Source organism: Giraffa tippelskirchi, chromosome 8 (genome assembly GCF_054371585.1).
Source record: "Giraffa tippelskirchi isolate mGirTip1 chromosome 8, T2T-mGirTip1v1.2.pri, whole genome shotgun sequence".
NCBI classification, from domain to species: Eukaryota; Metazoa; Chordata; class Mammalia; order Artiodactyla; family Giraffidae; genus Giraffa; species Giraffa tippelskirchi.
The window spans coordinates 95,370,463-95,393,797 of record NC_137282.1 but is presented as its reverse complement, the minus strand read 5'-3'; the positions used below and the strand labels follow the sequence as shown (position 1 = coordinate 95,393,797).

Genomic DNA, 23,335 nt, shown 5'->3' with positions numbered 1-23,335 from the left:
GAAAAGATGAACAGATATAGAAAACAAACTAGTGGTTTGCCACATGGGAGAAGGGTGAGGGAGGTATGAAATAGATGAAAGGGAAGTAAGAGGTACAAACTACTAGTTATAAAATAAATTAGCTACAGGGATGTAATATACAACACAAGGAATATAGTCAATATTTTATACTAACTTTGCATGGTATATAATCTATAGAAATAGCAAATCACTATTATATACTGAATATTAATAAGATAGTGTAACAACTATAACTAAATAATATAAATTAATATGATAGTGTAACAATTTTAAAATTCTCTTACATTTGGAAATATATTTTTAAAGCACTTCTATACAAAACAGTTCAAAGAAAAAAAATTACAATGGAACTTCAGAAATACTTAGAATTGTATGATAAAATGATATATATAAGAAATTAAATTTTTATACAATAAGAACTGAAAATTAATGAGGTAAACATCCATCTCAACTAGTAAGAATGTTAGAAAGACAACAAAATAAATCACACAAGAGTAAAGGAGGAAAAAAGTGGTACGAGCAGGCATCCCTGGTGGCTCAGTGGTAAAGATTCCACTAATGCAGGAGACAGGTTCAATCTCTGGTTCAGGAAGATCCCACATGCGGTGGGACAACTAAGCCTGTGTTCCACAACTACTGAGCCAGCACTCTAGAGCCCAGGAGTTGCAACTACTGAAGCCCACCTACCTAGAGCCCGTGCTCCATAACAAGAGAAACCACTGGAATGAGAAGCCATTGCACTGCAACTAGAGAAGAGCTCCCACTCACCACAAGTGGAGAAGGCCTGTGCAGAGCAATTAAGACCCAGTACAGCCATAAATAAATAAAAATAAACAAATCTTTAAAAAAATATTAAGAACAAAAAATAATGAAATAGGAAAAAAAAATAATAGTGGCTCAATAAAGCCAAAACCTAGTACTTTAAGAAACCAATGACTCACTCTAGGACAAAGGACTGAAAGTATGGAGATGGAAAAAGATAATTCATGCAAATGAAAATGACAATTAAGTGGGGGAGGCAACACTCATATAAATAAAACAGACTTCCAAACAAAAGCCATAAAAAGGCTGAAGAAGACACTGCTACTGCTAAGTCGCTTCAGTCGTGTCCGACTCTGTGCGACCCCATAGACGGCAGCCCACCAGGCTCCACCATCCCTGGGATTCTCCAGGCAAGAACACTGGAGTGGGTTGCCATTTCCTTCTCCAGTGCATGAAAGGGAAAAGTGAAAGTGAAGCTGCTCAGTCGTATCCGACTCTTAGCGACCCCATGGGCTGTAGCCTACTAGGCTCCTCCGTCCATGGGATTTTCCAGGCAAGAGTACTGGAGTGCGGTGCCATTGCCTTCTCCGAAGAAGACACTATAAAATGATAAAAGAATCAATACATGAAGAGGATATTACACTCAATGACACATATGCACTCAATATAGGAGCATCTAAATTTATACAAATATATACATAAATGTTTATATATTTATAAATTTTTATGTTAAAATTATATTTAAATATTTAAAATAAATACTTATATATAAATATAAAAACATATATAAGTATATAAAAATATTATATTCTTTGCAGACAAACATGGAGAACTCTATACAGTCAGCGAAAACAAGACCGGGAGCTGACTGGGGCTCAGATCATAAACTTCTTATTGCCAAATTCAGACTGAAACTGAAGAAAGCAGAAAAACCACTAGATCCTTCAGGTATGACCTAAATCAAATCCCTTACGATTATACAGTGAAAGTGAGAAATAAATTCAAGAGATTAGATCTGATAGAATGCCTGAAGAACTATGGATGGAGGTTCGTGACATAGTACAGAGGGCAGTGATTAAGACCATCCCCAAGAAAAGAAATGCAAAAAGCCAAAATGGTTGCCTTAGGAGGCCTTCGGAGAAGGCAATGGCAACCCACTCCAGTATTCTTGCCTGGAAAATCCCATGGATGGAGGAGCCTGGTAAGCTGCAGTCCATAGGGGCTAAGAGTCAGACACAGCTGAGTGACTTCACTTTCACTTTTCACTTTCATGCACTGGAGAAGGAAATGGCAACCCACTCCAGTGTTCTTGCCTGGAGAATCCCAGGGATGTGGGAGCCTGGTAGGCTGCCATCTATGGGGTCACACAGAGTCGGACACAACTGAAGCGACATAGCAGCAACAGCAACAGTAGGAGGCCTTACAAATAGCTCAGAAGAGAAGAGAAGTGAAAGGAAAAGGAGAAAAGGAAAAATATACCCATGTGAATGCAGAGTTCCAAAGAATAGCACAAAGAGATAGAAAGCCTTCCTCAGTGATCAATGCAGAGAAACAGAGGAAAACAAAATAGAATGGGAAAAACTAGAGATCTCTTTAAGAAAATTAGGGATACCAAGGGATCATTTCATGCAAAGATGGGCTCAATAAAGGACAGAAATGGTATGGCCCTAACAGAAGCAGAAGATATTAAGAAGAGGTGGCAAATACACAAAACTATACAAAAAAGATCTTCATGACCAAGATAACCATGATGGTGTGATCATTCACCTAGAGCCAGACATCCTGGAATGTGAAGTCAAGTGGGCCTTAGGAAGCATCACTACAAACAAAGCTAATGGAGGTAATGGAATTCCAATTGAGCTATTTCAAATCCTAAAAGATGATGCTGCGAAAGTGCTGCACTCAACACGCCAGCAAATTTGGAAGACTCAGCAGTGGAGACAAGACTGGAAAAGGTCAGTTTTCATTCCAATCCCGAAGAAAGGTAATGCCAAAGAATGCTCAAACACCGCACAATTGCACTCATCTCACATGCTAGCAAAGTAATGCTCAAAATTCTCCAAGCCAGGCTTCAACAGTACATGAAACATGAACTTAAAGATGTTCAAGCTGGATTTAGAAAAGGCAGAGGAACCAGAGATCAAATTGTCAATATTCACTGGATCACTGAAAAAGCATGTGAGTTCCAGAAAAACATCTACTTCTGCTTTACCGACTACTTCAAAGCCTTTGACTGTGTAGATATCAACAAACTATGGAAAATTCTTAATGAAATGGGAATACCAAACCACCTGACCTGTCTCCTGAGAAATCTGTATGCAGGTCAAGAAGCAACAGTTAGAACTGGACATGGAACAACAGGCTGGTTCCAAATAGGAAAAGGAGTACGTCAAGGCTGTATATTGTCACCCTGCTTATTTAACTTATATGCAGAGTACATCATGCGAAATGCCAGGCTGGATGAAGCACAAGCTGGAATTAAGATTGCCAGAAGAAATATCAATAACCTCAGACATGCAGATGACACCACGCTTATGCCAGGAAGTGAAGAAGAAATAAAGAGCCTCTTGATGAGAGTGAAAGAGGAGAGTGAAAAAGGTGGCTTAAAACTCAACATTCAGAAAACTAAGATCATAGCATTCAGTCCCATAACTTCATGGCAAACAGATGGGGAAATAATGGAAACAATGAGACACTTTATTTTGGGGGGGCTCCAAAATCACGGCAGATGGTGACTGCAGCCATGAAATTAAAAGACGCTTGCTCCTTGGAAGGAAAGCCATGACCAACCTAGACAGCATATTAAAAAGCAGAGATATTACTTTGCCAACAAAGGTCCATCTAGTCAAAGCTATGGTTTTTCCAGCAGTCATGTATGGATGTGAGAGTTGGGCTATAAAGAAAGCTGAGTGCCGAAGAAGTAATACTTTTGAACTGTGGTGTTGGAGAAGACTCTTAAGAGTCTTTTGGACTGCAAGGAGATTCAACCAGTCAATCCTAATGGAAATCATTCCTGAATATTCATTGGAAGGACTGATGTTGAAGCTGAAACTCCAATACTTTGGCCACCTGATGCAAAGAACTGACTTTTGAAAAGAATCTGATCTGGGAAAGATTGAAGACGGGAGGAGAAGGGGACAACAGAGGATGAGATGATTGGATGGCATCACTGATCGATGGACATGAGTTTGCGTAAGCTCTGGGAGTTGGTGATGGACAGGGAAGCCTGGCATGCTGCAGTCCATGGGACCGCAGAGAGTCGGACACGACTCAGCAACTGAACTGAACTGAAATATAGAAAACAAATACTAACAGACCTAAAGGAAGAAATGGATGGGAATACAATAATAGAGGAGACTTTAACACCTCACTGACATCAGTGGACAAATCTTCCAGACAGAAAATCAATAAGGCAACAGAGATCCTCAATGACATATTAGAACGGTTACACTTAATTGATATTTTCAGGACTTTCAGTTCAGTTCAGTTGCTCAGACTCTGCGAACCCATGGACTGCAGCATACCAGGCTTCCCTGTCCATCACCAACTCCCGGAGAGTACTCAAACTCATGTCCATCAAGTCAGTGATGCCATCCAACCATCTCATCCTCTGTCACCCCCTTCTCCTCCCACCTTCGATCTTTCTCTGCATCAGGGTCTTTTCCAATCAGTCAGTTCTTCCCATCAGGTGGCTAAAGTATTGGAGCTTCAGCTTCAGTATCAGTCCTTCCAATTAATATTCAGGACTGATCTCCTTTAGGATGGACTAGTTGGACCTCCTTGCAGTCCAAGGGACTCTCAAGAGTTCTCCAACACCACAGTTCAAAAGCATCAATTCTTTGGCACTAAGCTTTCTTTGGTCCACCTCTCACATCCATACATGACTACTGGAAAAACCATAGCTTTGACTAGACGGATCTTTCTTGGCAAAGTAATGTTTCTGCTTTTTAATATGCTGTCTAGGTTGATCACAGATTTTCTTCCAAGGAGCAATCATCTTTTAATTTCATGGCTTCAGTAACCATCTGCAGTGATCTTGGAGCCCCCCAGAATAAAGTCTCTTGGTGTTTCCATTATTTCCCCATCTGCCATGAAGTGATGGGACCGGATGCCATGATTTTAGTTTTCTCAATGTTGAGTTTTAAGCCACCTTTTTCACTCTCTTATTTCACTTTCATCAAGAGGCTCTAGTTCTTCACTTTCTGCCGTAAGGGTGGTGTCATCTGCATATCTGAGGTTACTGATATTTCTCCCGGCAATCTTAATTCCAGCTTGTGCTTCATCCAGCCTGGCATTTCGCATGATGTACTCTGCGTATAAGTTAAATAAGCAGGGTGACAATATACAGTCTTGATGTACTCCTTTCTTGATTTGGAACCAGTCACATTACATCCCCAAAATACATATACTACACATTCTTTTCAATTACACATAAAACTTTCTCTAGGTTAGACCCATACTAGGATACAAACAAGCCTCAACAAATTTTAGAGGACAGAAATTATTTTAAGCATCTTTTCTTACCACAATGGCATGAAGTTAGAAATCAACCACAGAGAAAGAAGAAAAAAAGTGATTATACAGAGACTAAACAACATGCTACTTAAAAAAAACAAAAACAAAAACAAAAAAAAACAGATCAACAAGATCAAAGAGGAAATTTTAAAAATGCCTTGAGACAAAAGACAATGAAAACATAACCATACACAAATTCTATGGGATGCAGCAAAAGCAGTCCTTTGAGGGAAGTTTATAGTGATACAGGCTTTCCTCAAAAAAACAAGAAAAACTCTCAAACAAGTAACCTAATCTATTACCTAAAGAATTAGAAACAGAAGAACAAACAAAAACTAGAGTCAGAAGGAGGGACTTAATAAAGATCAAAGAGGAAATAAATTAAAATAGAGATTAAAAAATAGAAAAAAAATCAATAAAACCGAGACCTGGTTTTCTGAAATGACAAACAAAATCCACAATCTCTGGCCAGGCTCACCAAGAAAGAGAGAGAAAGGACAGAAATAAAACAAGAAATCAAAGGGGATAAATACCAACCAATACTGCAGAAATACAAAACCATAAGAGAATACTATGGACAAGTATATGCCAATAAATTAAACAATCTAGAAGAAATGGACAAGTTTTTAGAAACATACAGCCTACTAAAACTGAAGCAAGAAGAAATAGATAATCTGAACAGATTGATCACTAGGAGTAAAATAGAAACTGTAATTTAAAAACTCCTTGCAATAAAAAGGAAAGCATTTGAGCCAATTCTAATGAGGTGGATGAACCTAGAGCCTATTATACAGAGTGAAGTCAGTCAGACAGAGAAAAACAAATATTTTATACTAATGCATATATATGGAATCTAGAAAGATGATACTGATGAAATTATTTCCAGGGCAGCAATGGAGACACAGACACAGAGAACGGATTTATGGACATGGATATGGGGAGGAAGGAGAGGGTGGGATGTATGGAGAGAGTAACACGGAAACTTACATTACCATTATGTAAAATAGACCGTCAATAGGAATTTGCTGTATGACTCAGGGAACTCAAACTGGGGCTTTGTAACAACCTAGAGGGGTGGTATTGGGAGGAGGTGGGAGGGAGGTTCAAGAGGGAGGGGACATATGTATACCTATGGCTGATTCATGTTGATGTTGGGCAGAAACCAACACAATTCTATAAAGCAATTATCCTTCAATTAAAAAATAAATTTAAAAGTTTATTAAATATAGGGACCAAAATATTACAGAAAAAAAAAAGAAAGAAAAGTTCCCTACAAACAAATGTCCAGAAATGGACGGCTTAAATGGAAAATTCTACCAAACATACAAAGAAAAACTTGAACCAATCCTTCTCAAACTCTTCCATAAGACAGCGAAGGAACACTCCCAAAGTGATTCTATGACATCACCATCACCCTGATACCAGGCAAAGACATTACCAAAAAAGAAAATTACAGGCCAGTACCTCTGGTGAATATAGATGCAAAAATTCTCAAGGAAATATTAGCAAATCAAATCCAACAACACATAAAAAGTCATACACCATGATCAAGCTGGATTCATCACAGGGTCGAAAGAATGGTTCAACACATACACCATACTGCCAAAAGACAAAAACCACATGATCATCTCAACAGATGCAGAAAAAGCATTTGATAAAATTCAACACCCATTCATGATAAAAATTCTTACCAAAGTGGGTATGGAGAGAACATATCTAAGCATAATAGAAGCTATTTATGACAAACCCACGGCCAACACAGTACTCAAAAGCGAAAAGCTACAAGCCTTTCTACTAAAATCTGAAACAAGTATGCCCACTCTCACCATTTTCATTCAACATAGTATTGGAAGTCCTAGCCACAGCAATGAGATAAGAAAAATAAAAGATGTCCAAACTGGAAAGGAAGAGGTAATACTGTCATTATATGCAAATGGCATGAAAATATATATAGAAAACCCTAAAAACTCCACACAGAAACTACTAGAACTGATAAAATCGGCAAGGTAGCAGGATACAAGATTACCATACAGAAATCTGTTGCATTTTTTTAACACTTACAGTGAAATACCAGAAAGGGAAAATTAATGAAAATCCTTTTTAAAATCACATTAAAAACTCCTAAAAGAGAAGAAAGGCAAAACATTCTCTGAAATAAATCTTATCCAATGTTCTCCTAGGTTACTCTCCCAAGGCAATAGAAATAAAAACAAAAATAAGCAAATGGGACCTAATCAAACTTATAGGCTTTTGCACAGCAAAGGAAACCATAAAAAAAACATTAAAAGACACACTACAGACTGAGAAAAAATATCTGCCAATGATAGGACCAACAAGAGATTAATCTGAAAAATGTACAAACAACTCAATAACAAAAAAACAAACAGCCCAATTACAAAATGGGCTGAACACCTAAACAAACAGTTTTCCAAAGAAGACATACAGACAGCCAACAGGCACATGAAAAGATGCTCAACACCACTAACTAGCAGAGAAATGCAAATCAAAACTGCAATGAGGCATAACCTCATATCAGTCAGAATGGCTTTCACTAAAAGGTCCTGAAAATAAACCACTATCTTGGCTATGGGTTTGTCATAAAATAATAAATTCTGAAGAGAGTGTGGAAAAAAAGGAACCCTCCTACTCTGTTGGTGGGAATGTAAACTAGTGCAGCCACTATGGAAAACCTCCACACGTTATGGAGGTTCCTTAAAAAACTAAGTTACCATATGATCCAGCAATCTCACTCCTGGGCATGTATCTGGAGAAAACTCTTAATTTGAAAAGATACATACACCTCCATGTACCCCAATGTTAACAGCAGCACTATTTACAATAACCAAGACATGGAAGAAATCTAAATGCCCATCAACAGAGGAAAGGATAAAGAATACGTACATGCACACACACACCCCCACACACAATGGAATACTGTTCAGTCATTAAAAAAAGACAAATAATGCCATTTGAAGCAACATGGATAGACCCAGAGAATAACATACTAAGTGAAGCAAGTCATAAAAATGAAGACAAAGATCATATAATATCACTTACTCCTGAACTCTAAAAAAAGACAAAGAGCAAAGTTCTGATTCACCAAAACTAACTCAAGAAAATAAAAACAAACAAAACTGTCTTACAGAAAGTGAACCAGTACTCAAATCTCTGTATCATACCTATTTAAATATAGTTTCACAGATGAGTTCTACCAAACTCTCAAAGGACAAATCATTTCAACATTATACAGTTCTACCAGAAAATAGAGGAATTATTCCCCAATTCATTCCACAAGGCCATAGTAATTATGATATGACAAGACAGAATAAAATTATAAACCTCTTTTACTCATGAGTGGATATAAAATCTCAAAAATACATATTAGCAAATCATTCCCAATAGTAAACTGAACAGGTACAACAGTATGACCAAGTTGCGTTTATTCCAGTATGCAAGGGTGTTTAACATCAGAACATCTAAAAAGGTAATTAATTAACAACATTAACAGATTAAAAAACTAATTATCTCCACAGATTAAAGTACATAATACAATTCAACACCATTCATGACCTAAAACATATATTTAGCAAACAAGGGAAAGTAAGAGATGTTCATGGTAGCTTTGCTCGTAACAACAAAAAAGGAAGCAACTCATGTGCATTAAAAAAAGAATTCAAATATGTGGTACAGTCACACAACAGAGTTTTACATATATTGTGTTCTATACTGTATTACACTGGAGAAGGCAATGGCACCCCACTCCAGTACTCTTGCCTGGAAAATCCCATGGACGGAGGAGCCTGGTAGGCTACAGTCCATGGGGTCGCTAAGAGTTGGACACGACTGAGCGACTTCACTTTCACTTTTCCCTTTCATGCACTGGAGAAGGAAATGGCAACCCACTCCAGTGTTCTTGCCTGGAGAATCCCAGGGATGGTGGAGCCTGGTGGGCTGCCGTCTATGGGGTCGCACAGAGTCGGACACGACTGAAGTGACTTAGCAGCAGCAGCAGCATACTGTATTACATAGTATTAAATATATGGTATATTCACATGACAGAGTATAATTATAAATGAACTACAACAACTGGCAATACAGGTACACCTGGTAGTCTGGTATTTTGTGTGGCAAAAACCACCACGATATTTTAATTAGATTCCAATTAAAATAAATAAATTAATTTAAGAAAAAAAAAAAGAATCTGCCTTTCAATGGAGGGGACACAGGTTCGATCCCTGGTTGGGGAACTAAGATCTCACATGCCACAGGGCAACTAAGCTACTGAGCCTACATACCTCAACTAGAGAGAAGCTCGCACGCTGCAACAGAGCAGACTCAGACAAGTAAGTAAATTTTTTTTTTTAAAAAAGAAAGCAAGCTAAAATATCACAGTCAACAGACTTTAACAAAACAGAATTTAACAAAAGTGGTTAAACCTGGGAGTCAAGATTTCAGATTATTTTCTTTCTTTTCACCACTATATTTAAGTTTTTCAATTTTTCTTTTGGTTTTTTGCAATAAGAATATTTAGATAGTAACTTAGGATAGCATTCATTGCCCTGGTATGTATTTCTGTAATGAGAAAATCTATTTTCATGAAAAAAAACAATTAAAAAAGAGATACCAAAGTACTTGTTATTCAGAAGGTAAACAGGCAAGCTATATTTTTCATTATTGATTTTACTTCATTAGTCTGAACATTCAAGATCTAACGCTAAGAAAAGTCCACGTTTTTAGCTGGCGGCCATTTCAATCTAGCTTATTGATGACTTCACTACAAAGTAATGTTACACCTTAATATACTATAGATTCAAACTTTCATTCCTTTACGAAAATTATCTTTGACACCTCACAGAACAAGGTTTCTTCTGATTACACAATGATCTATGCATATAGATATGTTAAGTATAGAATAGAAAAGTGAAAGTGAAAGCGAAGTTGCTCAGTCGTGTCTGACTCTTTGCAACCCCATGGACTGTAGCCTACCAGGCTCCTTCGTCCATGGGATTCTCCAGGCAAGAATACTGGAGGGGGTTGCCATTTCCCTCTCTAGGGGATCTTCCCGACCCAGGGATTGAACCCAGGTCTCCCGCATTGTGGGCAGACACTTTAACCTCTGAGCCATCAGGGAAGCCAGAATACTTTCACCCAATTTTCTTCTTTGAATACTTCAAGTACATACACATACACATGGTTATTAGCCTTTTGCTGGGGTTTCAGCAGGCAGCAATTTCATAAACTTTTGAGAATCAGGATATTCTATATTAAACTGCTGCATTTAAAAGTTTACAAAAGGTAAGTGTATCTTGACAATAACAAAAGCATTTTTTCTAAACTTAACTTCCCTCTATCAAGAGGATTACTCTGAACTTAAGGTGAACATGGGAATTAAATTTGCTTTAACCTGATGAACTCTCTCAACCCCCCCCTTCACATTTTATAAACTACCTCTCCACTGGTTTTTTCACATTAGGACAGGCTTCAGTGAGCCAGTAGCTCCCTTAACTATAAAATGTACTTCATTCACAAATTTTTGATGAGAGAAATGAAACTACCTGGTGCCACCAGATTCTCTCTCTTGCATTAGTTGTTTTAGTCACAAAGTCATGTCCAACTCTTGCAACTCCATGGGCTGTGTAGCCCACCAGGCTCCTCTGTCCATGGGATTCCCCTGGCAAGAATACTGGAGTGGGTTGCCATTTCTTTCTCCAGAGGATTTTCCTGACTGGGGATCAAACACACATCTCCTGCATTGGTAGGTGGATTCTGCACCACTGAGCCACCAAGAAAGCCCCTCTCCTGCATTAGAGTAAGACTTAAAAGAAGTAGTTACTCAAGGTCACAGAGACTCAGAAAACTCATAGTAACTTAAATTCATAGAAAGTAACCAGTGGTTGCCAAGAGCTGAGGAGAGGAGGGGTTGTCGAGTTATTGTTTAAGGGGTATGAAATTTCAGTTTGGGAAGGTGAAAAAGTTTCAGAGGTAGACGGTGGTCATGGCTGCACAGAAACATGAAGGTACTTAATATCACTGAACAGTACACTTAAAAATGGTCAATATAGTAAATTTTGTTGTTAGATGTATTTTTTAAATTGGAAAAATACTAGAAGTAGCATATCAGCCTTCTGTGAACTTCAACAAAATCAAAGATTACTGTCATGAGTTTAATTTTCTAGCCCAGGTCCTACCACTTCCACCTAACTTCTCAACTTTATAAAAAATGTAGGCGAACAAGATGGAGACAAGTGATAGGGGAAAAACAACAGCTCCCTTATCTTGATTTGTTTCTCTTATTTGCCAAGGACCTCCCTAAGTTAGTTTTCAGATCCCAAAGAAGCTCATATTATTTTTTAATTAAATATTTTACTTTTTTAATTAATTTATTTAATTGGAGGCTAATTACAATATTGTGGTGGGTTTTGCCATACATTGACATGAATCAGCCACAGGTATACAAGTGTCCCCCTGTTCCACACCCTCCTCCCACCTACCTCCCCATCCCATCTCTCTGGGTTGTCCCAGTGCACCAGCTTTGAGTGCCCTGTTTCATGCATCGAACTTGGACTGGTCATCTATTTCACATATGGTAATATACATGTTTCAATGCTATTCTTTAAAATCATCCCACCCTCACCTTCTCCCACAGAGTCCAAAAGCCTGTACTTTATATCTGTATCTCTTTTGCTGTCTTGCATATAGGGTCACTGTTACAATCTTTCTAAATTCCACCATATATATGCGTTAATATACTGTATTGGTGTTTTTCTTTCTGGCTTACTTCACTCTGTGTAATAGGTTCCAGTTTCATCCATCTCACTAGAATTGACTCAAATATGTTCTTTTTATAGCTGAGTAATATTCCATAGTGTATAGGTACCACAACCTTCTTATCCATTCATCTGCAGATGGACATCTAGGTTGCTTCCATGTCCTAGCTATTGTAAACAGTGCTGCAATGAACATTGGGGTACACGTGTCTCTTTCAATTCTGGTTTCCTCGGTGTGTATGCCCAGCAGTGGGATTGCTGGGTCATATGGCAGTTCTATTTCCAGTTTTTTAAGGAATCTCCACACTGTTCTCCATAGTGGCTGTACTAGTTTGCATTCCCACCAACAGTGTAAGAGGGTTCCCTTTTCTCCACACCTTCTCCAGCATTTATTGTTCGTAGACTTTTTGATAGCAGCCATTCCAACCAGTTTGAGATGGCACCTCATTGTGGTTTTGATTTGCATTTCTCTGATGATGAGTGATGTTGAACATCTTTTCATATGCTTGTTAGTCATTTGTATGTCTTCTTTGGAGAAATGTCTGTTTAGTTCTTTGGCCCATTTTTTGATTGGGTCATTTATTTTTCTGGTATTGAGCTGCATGAGCTGCTTGTATATTTTTGAGATTAACCATCAGTTGCTTTGTTTGCTATTATTTTCTCCCATTCTGAAGGCTGTCTTTTCAACTTGCTTATAGTTTCCTTTGTTGTGCAAAAGCTTTTACATTTAATTAGGTCCCATTTGTTTATTTTTGCTTTTATTTCCATTACTCTCGGAGGTGGGTCATAGAGGATCATGTGGTGATTTATGTCAGAGTGTTCTGCCTATGTTTTCCTCTAGGAGTTTTATAGTTTCTGGTTTTGCATTTAGATCTTTAATTTATTTTGAGTTTATTTTTGTGTATGTTGTTAGAAAGTGTTCTAGTTTCATTCTTTTATAGGTGGTTGACCAGTTTTCCCAGCATCACCTGTAAAAAAGATCGTCTTTTCTCTGTTGTATATTTTTGCCTCCTTTGTCAAAGATAAGGTGTCCATAGGTGCGTGGATTTATCTCTGGGCTTTCTATTTTGTTCCACTGATCTATATTTCTGTCTTTGTGCCAGTACCATACTGTCTTGATGACTGTAGCTTTATAGTATAGTCTGAAGTTAGGCAGGTTGATTCCTCCAGTTTCATTCTTCTTTCTCAAGATTGCTTTGGCTATTCGAGGTTTTTTGTGTTTCCATACAAATTGTGAAATTATTTGTTCTAGTTCTGTGAAAAATGTTATTGGTAGCTTGATAGGGATTGCATTGAATCTATAGATTGCTTTGGGTAGTATACTCATTTTCACTATGTTGATTCTTCTGATCCATGAACATGGTATATTTCTCCATCTATTTGTGTCCTCTTTGATTTCTTTCACGTGTTTTATAGTTTTCTAAACATAGGTTTTGTTTCTTGAGGTAAATTTATCCCTAACTATTTTATTCTTTTTGACGTAATGGTGAATAGGATTGTTTCCTTAATTTCTATATCTATTTTTCTCATTGTTAGTATATAGGAATGCAAGGGATTTATGTGTATTAATTTGATATGAGTTTGGTTTAAATAGTTGCTATCCTGACAGGTCACCATCATTGTAACCTGCTTCAATACCTGAGTCTAGTCTCCTACTGCCTTCTATCAGGAATCCTGACAATTCCCATAGCAGCCTGAAAGCCAAACATGCAACTTCCAGGCTGAGCAAAGGTGTTACAGCAAACCCACTAAATCAAATGATATACTCTGTAACACTACACTCTCTCTTCTCTCCCTTCCTTTAATTGTAAGAGGCTCCCAACTCAAAATATTCAAGCCAGAATGTCTCACTAGAAAATTTAAAAAACATCCTTGACAAGGTATCTACTAGTATGCTTCTCATCCAGTGGATGAAGCCCTTAACCTAAAAACGGTTCTGTATTTTTGCCTTAACACATACCTGACGATGAAGCCGGAGTCCTGTTAAAAGTGTCTCCATTTGCTCCAGAAGAATACCTATCCTGTAAGAAAAAAGAAAAGACTCATTTTCTACTTTAAATAATAAAAATGAGTAATCTATCTCATAAATACTAGAAAGTTTTAACAACTGGGTATTTTCCAGAACAAAATTAAAGAATGTAAGATTTCCTGGGTCACTGCATGTTCCTTTATTAACTACTCTAAAACACCTTCACTTTAAAATTGTATGTATAGCATACTAATATATCACTTAAAACAATGGTTAGCAAATTATAGCCACAAGCCAAATCTGGTGGGCTACCAGTTTTTATAAAGTTTTATTGGAAAAAAACCATCCTCAATTCATCTAGGTATGTAACAGGCTGCTTCCTCTCAAACAAATTTCCAATACTAAAGGCAAAACTTTTGAACAGAGCTCTGAAATTCTTCAAAATCATAATTCAATAATTTAAGCACAAAAAGTGACCTAAAGTTTACAGATAACACTTCAGTTAACTGACTGAATTAGAAAAATCACAATATTTTTGTCAAATAAGTTTCTTTAAATAAACCTAAAGCTGGAGGGAGTGCACCAAGGTAGGTATTAACATCTTCAGGTAATACTTTTGCTCCAAAATTTCTTTCATAAAAGACACTGACTTTAAAAACTACCTTTATAAAGCTCAAAAGACATTCAATTATTTTTCCAACTTACTAAAAACATACAATAAAATCCTTGAAATGGCTTGGGATTTTGATAACTGCTACAGTAAAAAGTTTCAATTTGTGACTACCATAGACGATAAGACACGTAAGAAAAGTAATCCAGCTTTCCCAATTTAAAGTGAAACACTGAAGACTTTTTTCTCTTTCCTAGTATCCAAAAAACTACTGGATGAATAGAGCCCCCAAAGGGGCTAGTTTTGTAAGTGTTATAACATTCAGCTTCATATAACTGATAAAAAGTAATGAAACACTCTGGCACCAAACAACTGAAAAATTATTACCAAACAATCTTCAGAAGATTGTTAACATCCCACACACATTCTAAGGCAAATTTTGAAAAAAAAAAATTTTTTTTTCAATAGAATTCATCTTTCATCACAAAAATCCTTAACATTTTTCATCACCTTATAAATAAAGTAACTTCATACTCCCTTCCAGCTACTGTATCATTTCTCTGCTCCATTGTAGGCAAAAAATTTTGTCTACATTTGCTGCCTCTATTTTCTCATATTCCGTACTTCCTTCAAGCTACTCTTGCTACCCTCCATCCTCACCTCTACACTGAAAAAGCTTTATAGTAAGCATATTATATAATAAAATTACTACTCTTAAGCTTCATCCTGCCAGAGCTCTCAGCAGCATTTGAAACAACAGACCATCTACTTCCTTCTCTGGCTTAAGGAACACATACTTCCCAGGTTTTCCTCTTGCCCCATGGCCACTCCCTCCACAGTCTTCTTTGCCAGCTCCCCAGCTAACGTACCTTTACTACTACAATACTGTAAAGTAATTAGCCCCCAACTAAAACAAATAAATTTATTAAAAAATAATAATAATAAAATAAAGTCAAAGTGCCCCACAGTTCATGGCAGAGCCCTCTAAGCCTGTTTTATTCCATCCAACTTTACCCACTCTCACAGATTTAAATCCTATTAAAATAGATAAATCCCAAATTTGTACCTACAGCTCTGATCCCTCTCCTAAGCAACAACTACTGACTAGTATCCTTACCTAAATATTTTCTTAGGCATCTGAAATTGAATACTGCAAATACAGGATTCTTGAATTTTTTCCCTCCCAAATTGGTTAATCTTCCACATATTTCCCATTTCAGTAAAGAACACCATCATCCATCTACTTGCTTCAATGTAAAAACTTAGCATCACTCTCTCTTGCATTCTCCATATCCAGCCCATCTAGCCCTACCAACTATATGTCCACCTCTATCTCCAGGGTCCTCTCCCTCTCTTCCTTTTCTCTTTCCTTCTCAGATTTCATTTTCTACAAATCTTGCCTTATCGTACTACAGTTTAGCCATACTAGATATTTGTTGTTGCTCAGTCAGTCATGTCTGATTCTTTGCGACCCCATGGACTGCAGCACAACAAGCACCCCTGCCCTTTACCATCTCCCAGAGGTTGTTCAAAGTCATGTCCATTGAGTCACATGATGCCATCCAATCATCTCATCCTCTGTCATTCCCTTCTCCTGCCATAAGTCTTTCCCAGCATCAGGGTATTTTCTAATGAGTCAGCTCTTCGAATCAGGTAGTCAAAGTACTGGAGCTTCAGCATCAGTCCTTCCAATGAATATTCAGGACTGATTTCCTTTAGGATTGACAGGTTTGATTTCCTAGCAGTCCAAGAGACTTTCAAGAGTCTTCTCCAACATCTCAGTTCAAAAGGATCAATCCTTGGCACTCAAGTCTTCTTTACAGTCCAACTCTCACTTCCATACATGACTATTCAAAAAACCATAGCTTTGTCTAGATGGACCTTTGTTGACAATGTCTCCACTTTTCAATATGCTGTCTAGGTTGGTCATAGCTTTTCTTCCAAGGAGCAAGCATCTTTTAATTTCATGGCTGCAGTCACCATCTGCAGTGATTCTAGAACCCAAGAAAATAGTCTCTTGCTGTTTCCATTGTTTCCCCACCTATTTGCCATGAAGTGATGAGATTGGACGCCATGATCTTCATTTTTTGAATGTTGAATTTTAAGCTAGCTTTTTCACTCTCCTCATTCACTTTCATCAAGAGGCTCTTTAGTTCCTCTTCGCTTTCGGCCATAGGGCTGGTATCATCTGCATATCTAAGGTTACTGATTATTTCTCCCGGGAATCTCGATTCCAGCTTGTGCTACATTCAGCACATTTCACATGCTATACTCTAAATATAAGTTAAATGAGCAGGGTGACAATATACAGCCTTGACGTACTCCTTTTCCTATTTGGAACCAATCCATTGTTTCATGTCTGGTTCTAACTGTTGCTTCTGGCCTTGCATACAGGTTTCTTGAGAGGCAGGTAAGGTGGTCGGGTATTCCCATCTCATTAAGAATTTTACAGTTTGTAGTGATCCACACAGTCAAAAGCTTTAGCGTAGTCAACGAAGCAGAAGTAGGTGTTTTTTTGGAATTCTCTTGCTTTTTCTATGATCCAACGGATGTTGGCAATTTGATCCCTGGTTCCTCTGCCTTTTCTAAATCCAGCTTGAACACCTGGAAGTTCTTGGTTCATGTTGAAGCCTAGCTTTGAGAATTCTGAGCATTACTCTGCTAGAGCATGAAATGAATGCAACTGTGTGGTAGTTTGAACATTCTTTGGCACTGCCTTTCTTTGGGAATGGAATGAAAACTGACCTTTTTCCAGTCCTGTGACCACTGCTGAGTTTTCCAAATTTGCTGGCATATTGAGTGCAGCACTTTCACAGCATCATCTTTTAGGATTTGAAATAGCTCTATACTAGCTATAGAAGATCGAATAATGTCCACTCAATGATATCAAGCCCTAATTTCTGAAACGCATGTTATATTATTTGAAAAAAAAGTTCTAGCCAATATAACTAAGAATTTTGAAATGAGATTACCCTGGATTATCCAAGTGAGCCCTAAATGTCATCACAAATGTGCTTATGAAAGGCCAAGGGTATTAACACAAACACAGAGAAGGCCAAGTGAAGACAACAGAAAGAGATGCAGCCACAAGCCAAGGCTGCCTATAACCACCAGAAGTTGGAAGAAGCATGGATTCTCTCCAAGAGCCTACTGAAGGAAAACAGCACTGCTGAGACCATGGTTTCTAACTTCTGGCCTCCAGAACTATAAGAGAAATTTTTCTGTTACTGGAAACCATCTAGTTTGTGATAATTTGTTACAGTATCTATAGGAAACTAATACACTGCACTTCTTCCTGTTGTCCTGATACCCCAAGTTTGTTCCCTCTTCAGGATCTCTGCACATCACGTTACTGGGACTCTTTCAGGTCTCCAGCTCATGAGTCATAATCTCAAGGAATATTTTCCTCTCCACACGATCTAAATCTACCCATAACAATCTTCTCCCTCTCTCCCTCACACACAGAAGGTTTCCTGATTCTTTTATTACTATTATTATTAAATTATTATTTAATACTTTCCACTATTAGTATGTGATTTTTAACGTGCTTATTCTGTCTCCTCCAGCAAAATACAACATCCATGCCAGCAAGCCCCTTATCTATCATGTTCACCTCTAGCTCCAGCATCTAATAAGGCTCAAAAAAACTTGTTGAATGAGTCTTAGGTCTTAACATTACCTATTTTTAGAACACTTAGCTATAAAACATTTAAAACATCTTTACTCATCCAAGTGAACCAATTTAGAAATTTTAAAACTTAACATTATTTCAAATAATAATTGTGGATGGACTAATTATCTTAAGCAGTTTCCACTTTAATCACAAGAGTATATGCCTTCTGAAATACGCCAGAAAAAAAGGCAAGAAGATCAGACAGAAGAGATGAGTGTGTAGACTCATCGGTCATTTAATAAGAAATACTACAACTAGCAAGCAAACCCAGTATCCTGTTACAGTCATCACGCTCATCCATTTCATCTCTCACCCCAACAAGTGTGCACGCAATGTGCAAATGCCTAACCATTTCTGGACTACTGTAACTGCTAGATTATCATATATTTCTTAACCTCACATTTTTTTTTATTATTCTACCCCCCACGTGGTACACTCACTTCAAAAACTAGCATTGGGAAGTTCTAAAAACTACCAGAAGAGCAACCTGTTAGTTCAAAATTATATAAGCTTGTGTTAATACTAAATCTCCAAAGAAGGATCCTTAGAAGCATTCAGAAAAGGCTTATCACATAATAAGAACCTACTGCATAGCACAGGGAATTCTATTCAATACTTTGTAAAGACCTATATAAGAATAGAAGATAAAAAAGAATGAATATTTGTATATGTATAACTGACCTATTTTGCTGTAAAGCAGAAACACAACATTGTAAATCAACTATACTCCAATTTTTAAATTAAGAAAAGGCTGATCACAGATATTATTACCAATCCAAGATGATCTCAGAGCCAATACAAATTGAACAAAAGGGAAGCCCAGTTGCTTCCTGAAACAGAAATCCAATTAGAACAACCAATCAAATGGTGCCTTTAAAAGAAACAGGCTGAAGAAAAGACCTCAGATTTCTCCTACATAAAAATGTCATGTGTTCATCTTTAGCTTCTACGCATCTTATTCAACAAAGACAAGCAAACAAAGCCACTGAATGCATCATGTTCCTTCAAGTCAAGCAGGTCAAATTACTAACTGCACATCTAGCACCAGGTGTTAAGTTTGTGGACAAATGCAAAAGTTTACTACAAATTGGCCCCACACAGATATGTACTAAGAATCATACGGTAGAAATAGTAACATAATTAATATTCAATCAGTCTGACCAATATCAAGAAACAAAGTATGTCACTGAACAGCACAAAGACTCCCAAAAGGTAAATCTGGACGCCGGACAGTTGACCACCCTCAATTTCAAACACCCTTTGCAATAACCATGCACAACATGCTACAGTGCAGTATACCATTTGAATAATACTTAGTTAAGACAAAATCTCACAGTAAGAAAAAGTAAAACTTAGACAGGTCCAAGTGGAAGAACATCTGTACCTGTGAATTAAACTGTGTATTAGAACAAATCTACCAAGAACCTGGGAAAAAAAGAACCATAAAAAATTATTTGACCAAGTAATTCATTTTTGAGAAAAATATTCCCAAATTAAATAATAAACTGTAGATATTCATGACAATACTACAGTGCAAAGATAACATTTTAATTTTTACCAACAGAAAATCAATTGTTATGGTAGTTCTAGTCCATTAAATACTATATAACCATAAGAAATTATTTTTAGGAAGTTAGTAATATGGAATAGCTAGTGCTGAAGAGTGAAAAAGCTGAAATCAAAAATTACTATTATGTACAATCATTACAATCCATATAAAAATGTGTTTGGGAAATATAGAAGAAAAATTACTAAAACCTCAACAGAGTATTTGCGCTAGTGAGCAAGACTGTTAGGTAATTTTTCTCCTCTTTTGGTCTTACAATATTGATATTGTAACATAAAGAAGACTATAAAAAGATAACATACAAAAAATTGTTACTTTTAAAATAAGTCCCAAAGCAAGAAACATGATCAATTCAGATTAACATCTTAGGTATTTTAATCTAAACTTTATATACAAACAGACCAAATTCAAGAAAGACAAAAGAATTAAATTTTATGTTTGGGGGTAAATTAAGAATTTCTACTAAGACATCACTTGAAATAGAAAGTGTCAGAATTCACTAACATAAATACAAACTGGAAATCCTAAAAGGAAAACAAATTGACTTTTGGAGATGTTTTCAAGTAGATAAAATTTATGTAAAAGCAATCCATTAAATACGCTGTCCTCCAAAGCAGACTCTGTTCACCATCTTAAAGTCAAAACTAAAATCCAAAAACCCACACCATAATCCCCTCATCTAAATTACAGTGTAACTCTTCAAAAGCTATTGAGGAAAAAGATCTGCATATTTGTACATCTGAAGATCAAACTGATGTTACCTAATGTTAGCCCAATGTTTTCATCTTGAGAGCCCTGCTTGTATAAAACCAATTTTCAGAATTCAAAATGTCACCCAAAAACGAATTTTATTTTTCCATTTTCTATACAACTGTATCTCAGAGACATTCAACCACAATAACACAAGCTTGCTTTCACCCACAATAAGTTTTAAATCACTGAGATTTAAATTAAGTTGCTAATAATATGGAGAAGGCAATGGCACCCCACTCCAGTCTCCTTGCCTGGAAAATCCCATGGACGGAGGAGTCTGGTAGGCTACAGTCCATGGGGTCGCTAAGAGTCGGACACGACTGAGCGACTTCACTTTCACTTTTCCCTTTCATGCACTGGGGAAGGAAATGGCAACCCACTCCAGTATTCTTGCCTGGAGAATCCTAGGGACAGTGGAGCCTGGTGGGCTGCCATCTTTGGGGTCGCACAGAGTCGGACACGACTGAAGTGACTTAGCAGCTAATAATATTATACCCATTTTAGGTTTTAATTATTAAATTATGTCAGACTGTTTTCTTCTATTTGAGGCTTAACATGCTTCATCATTCCCTATAAGACGGTTAATAACAACCACGTGGAGAAGCACAGCATGCTTCTCACCACAGAGATTTTCAACTTTGATAAAATCTGTAGCATTCAATAACTGCAAACTTTAAATTTTATTACCTTCTCAAATACAGGAACATAGGAAGACATATGAGGTTTTATTATTTCTGCTTCCCAATCTTCATCTCCCATGGTGGCTTCCAGTTCAGTTTTTATAAAAATACAAACATGCACATTTAGGCTCAGTCAGAATCAGAGATCAGAATTGTACATTTAAAAGCATAAATCATCATTTCACACATATATCTCCAAACTACACAATTAACTGTTGATCCTCCCAAAAAGTTTTTGCAAAAAGGGCAATTAAAGTTTTGTTTTTTACCGCGATACCACTTATATTCATCCTTTTGGCTCAGACGGTAAAGAATCCGCCTGCAATGCGGGAGACCTGGATTCAATCCCTGGGTTGGGAAGATCCCCTGGAGAAGGGAATGGCTACCCACTCCAGTATTCTGGCCTGGAGAATTCCATGGACTGTATAGTTCATGGGGTCGCAAAGAGTCGGACACGATTGGGCGACTTTTAATTTTTTTATCTTTAAAAATGAGTTGAATCACTTATCTAATCGCTCTAGCAATCACCATGTCCCGGTGAAGTTTAGGCTTTTCCCCAAAATCTGCTGAGAGAATTTATTTTCTCACCGAAGGGTTCCCAGTGCGTCTTGCTGAATCCTAAGGGGGAGGGGAAATTTTTCACATACTACTCAAGGTTTCTCCCTTCAAAACTGGGTACGACGTTTCGCGTGGGATTTATTTAGTTTCTTTGAGGGGGAGGGGGGAAGTGACCAGGAATCAAGACCTTGAAGTTTGGCAGGGAAGGAAGGGATGGTGAGGTGGCCCAAATGTCTCCAACAAACGACTAGTTTCGCCAAAGAGGGTGTATACACGAATAGTTCTACAACCACCTGTGTGTTCAGAGTCTTTTTCTCTGAACACGGATGGTGTAGTACTGTTTGGTCAAAAATGCTCCGTCGCCTTTCCTGCAGGCCTCAACTCTAGACTTTGGACACGCATCGTGCTACTGGACCCTCCAGCAGGAAGCAGAAAGACCCCAAAGGACGGCTTCAAACCCCTACCCACCCCATCCACTCTTCCCTTGGCCCGAAGTCCAGCTACTACTAAGAAGCCCAGAGCGTTGGGACGAAACCCGTACTGGGAAAAGAGCCCGCGGCCCACTCACCTCTCCGCGGCTTGCTCTCCCGGGGTCCTCACAGGCGCTGACGTGGCTTAAACGGCTGCACGTGCAGGACGCAGACTGCGTCTGGTGCGCTGATCCAACAACAAATGGCACCAGACGACGTGCTCCATCAGCCAATTAGCGTCAGGCAGCCATGTCGTCCCGCCCCCATCTCCCGCCTCTCCTACCCTACGTGGGCGCGTTCGAAGCCGCAATCAGCTGACTCATTACGTTCCGGGCGGAGTGGCCCGTTAGGCCTGGGGGTGCAAGGCTGACCATGGGTCACTTTCTCTGGATTCTTGTGCCGGGTCCTCAATCTGGAGAGGCTATAGAATTTCCTATGTAAGCACTGCAAGTCAAAGTTAAAAATAGAAGAGGAATTAAAACGTACTCCTACCTACCTCTTTAAGCTTTCTCTCCTTTTTTGCCTACTGCAGTTCCTGACAGTTGGCCTCTATTTCTGAGGCGCTTGCTTCACATCCAGGGGGTTCCCAGGTACCTCAAAGTATGGCTGAGGCCGGTGGCGGTGGTGTATTTCTTCTTCTTCCCAGACCGAAGTATGAGACTGTCACGCGGATACCTAGGAGACTGTGAAGACAGTAACTTGTCTTACAGAGCTAAAGGTCGAATTCTTTGGGAAGGAGACACCCTCTGATCCAGAAGGAAGAAGTAAATTGTGCTGGTGAAGGTTGTTCATTAGATTTGTGACCCACCTGTTTTATATCCTTACTTACTGGCCAAACCTAAGAGTGTCCGAAAGTCATTTCGGTACTTAACACCCATCAATCAGTTGCTATTCGTTCTGCCCCACAAAAAGTAAGGGAAATCTTTCTATATTTTCCCATCCCTCCAAAAGGCATAACAACAGACTGCTTGAAAAATACCTTTTTTATTT

At 38.0% G+C, this 23,335-nt stretch overlaps 1 protein-coding gene across 43 annotated transcripts in view; it reads right to left on the bottom strand.

The window, feature by feature from the left end:
• The window catches only part of DDX4 (DEAD-box helicase 4), a 74,749-nt gene extending 52,262 nt beyond the window's left edge, over nt 1–22,487 (bottom strand). For 13 of the 43 annotated variants that reach the window (XR_014061484.1, XM_081517823.1, XM_081517820.1 and 10 more), the window contains exons 1-4: nt 22,444–22,487; nt 21,906–21,935; nt 21,325–21,401; nt 14,026–14,086 (exon numbers count right to left, since the gene is read on the bottom strand). Coding sequence is in view for 33 of the 43 variants with exons in the window: in XM_081517823.1 (XP_081373949.1) it covers nt 14,026–14,086; nt 21,325–21,396 (133 nt within the window). In the remaining 10 variants the exon portion in view is untranslated. Of the gene's footprint in view, nt 1–14,025; nt 14,107–21,132; nt 21,208–21,324; nt 21,402–21,905; nt 21,936–22,416 lie in introns of those variants that run through there. The other 30 variants (XM_081517822.1, XM_081517828.1, XM_081517819.1 and 27 more) reach the window with 6 other exon arrangements.
• Nucleotides 22,488–23,335: the final 848 nt, after the last annotated feature.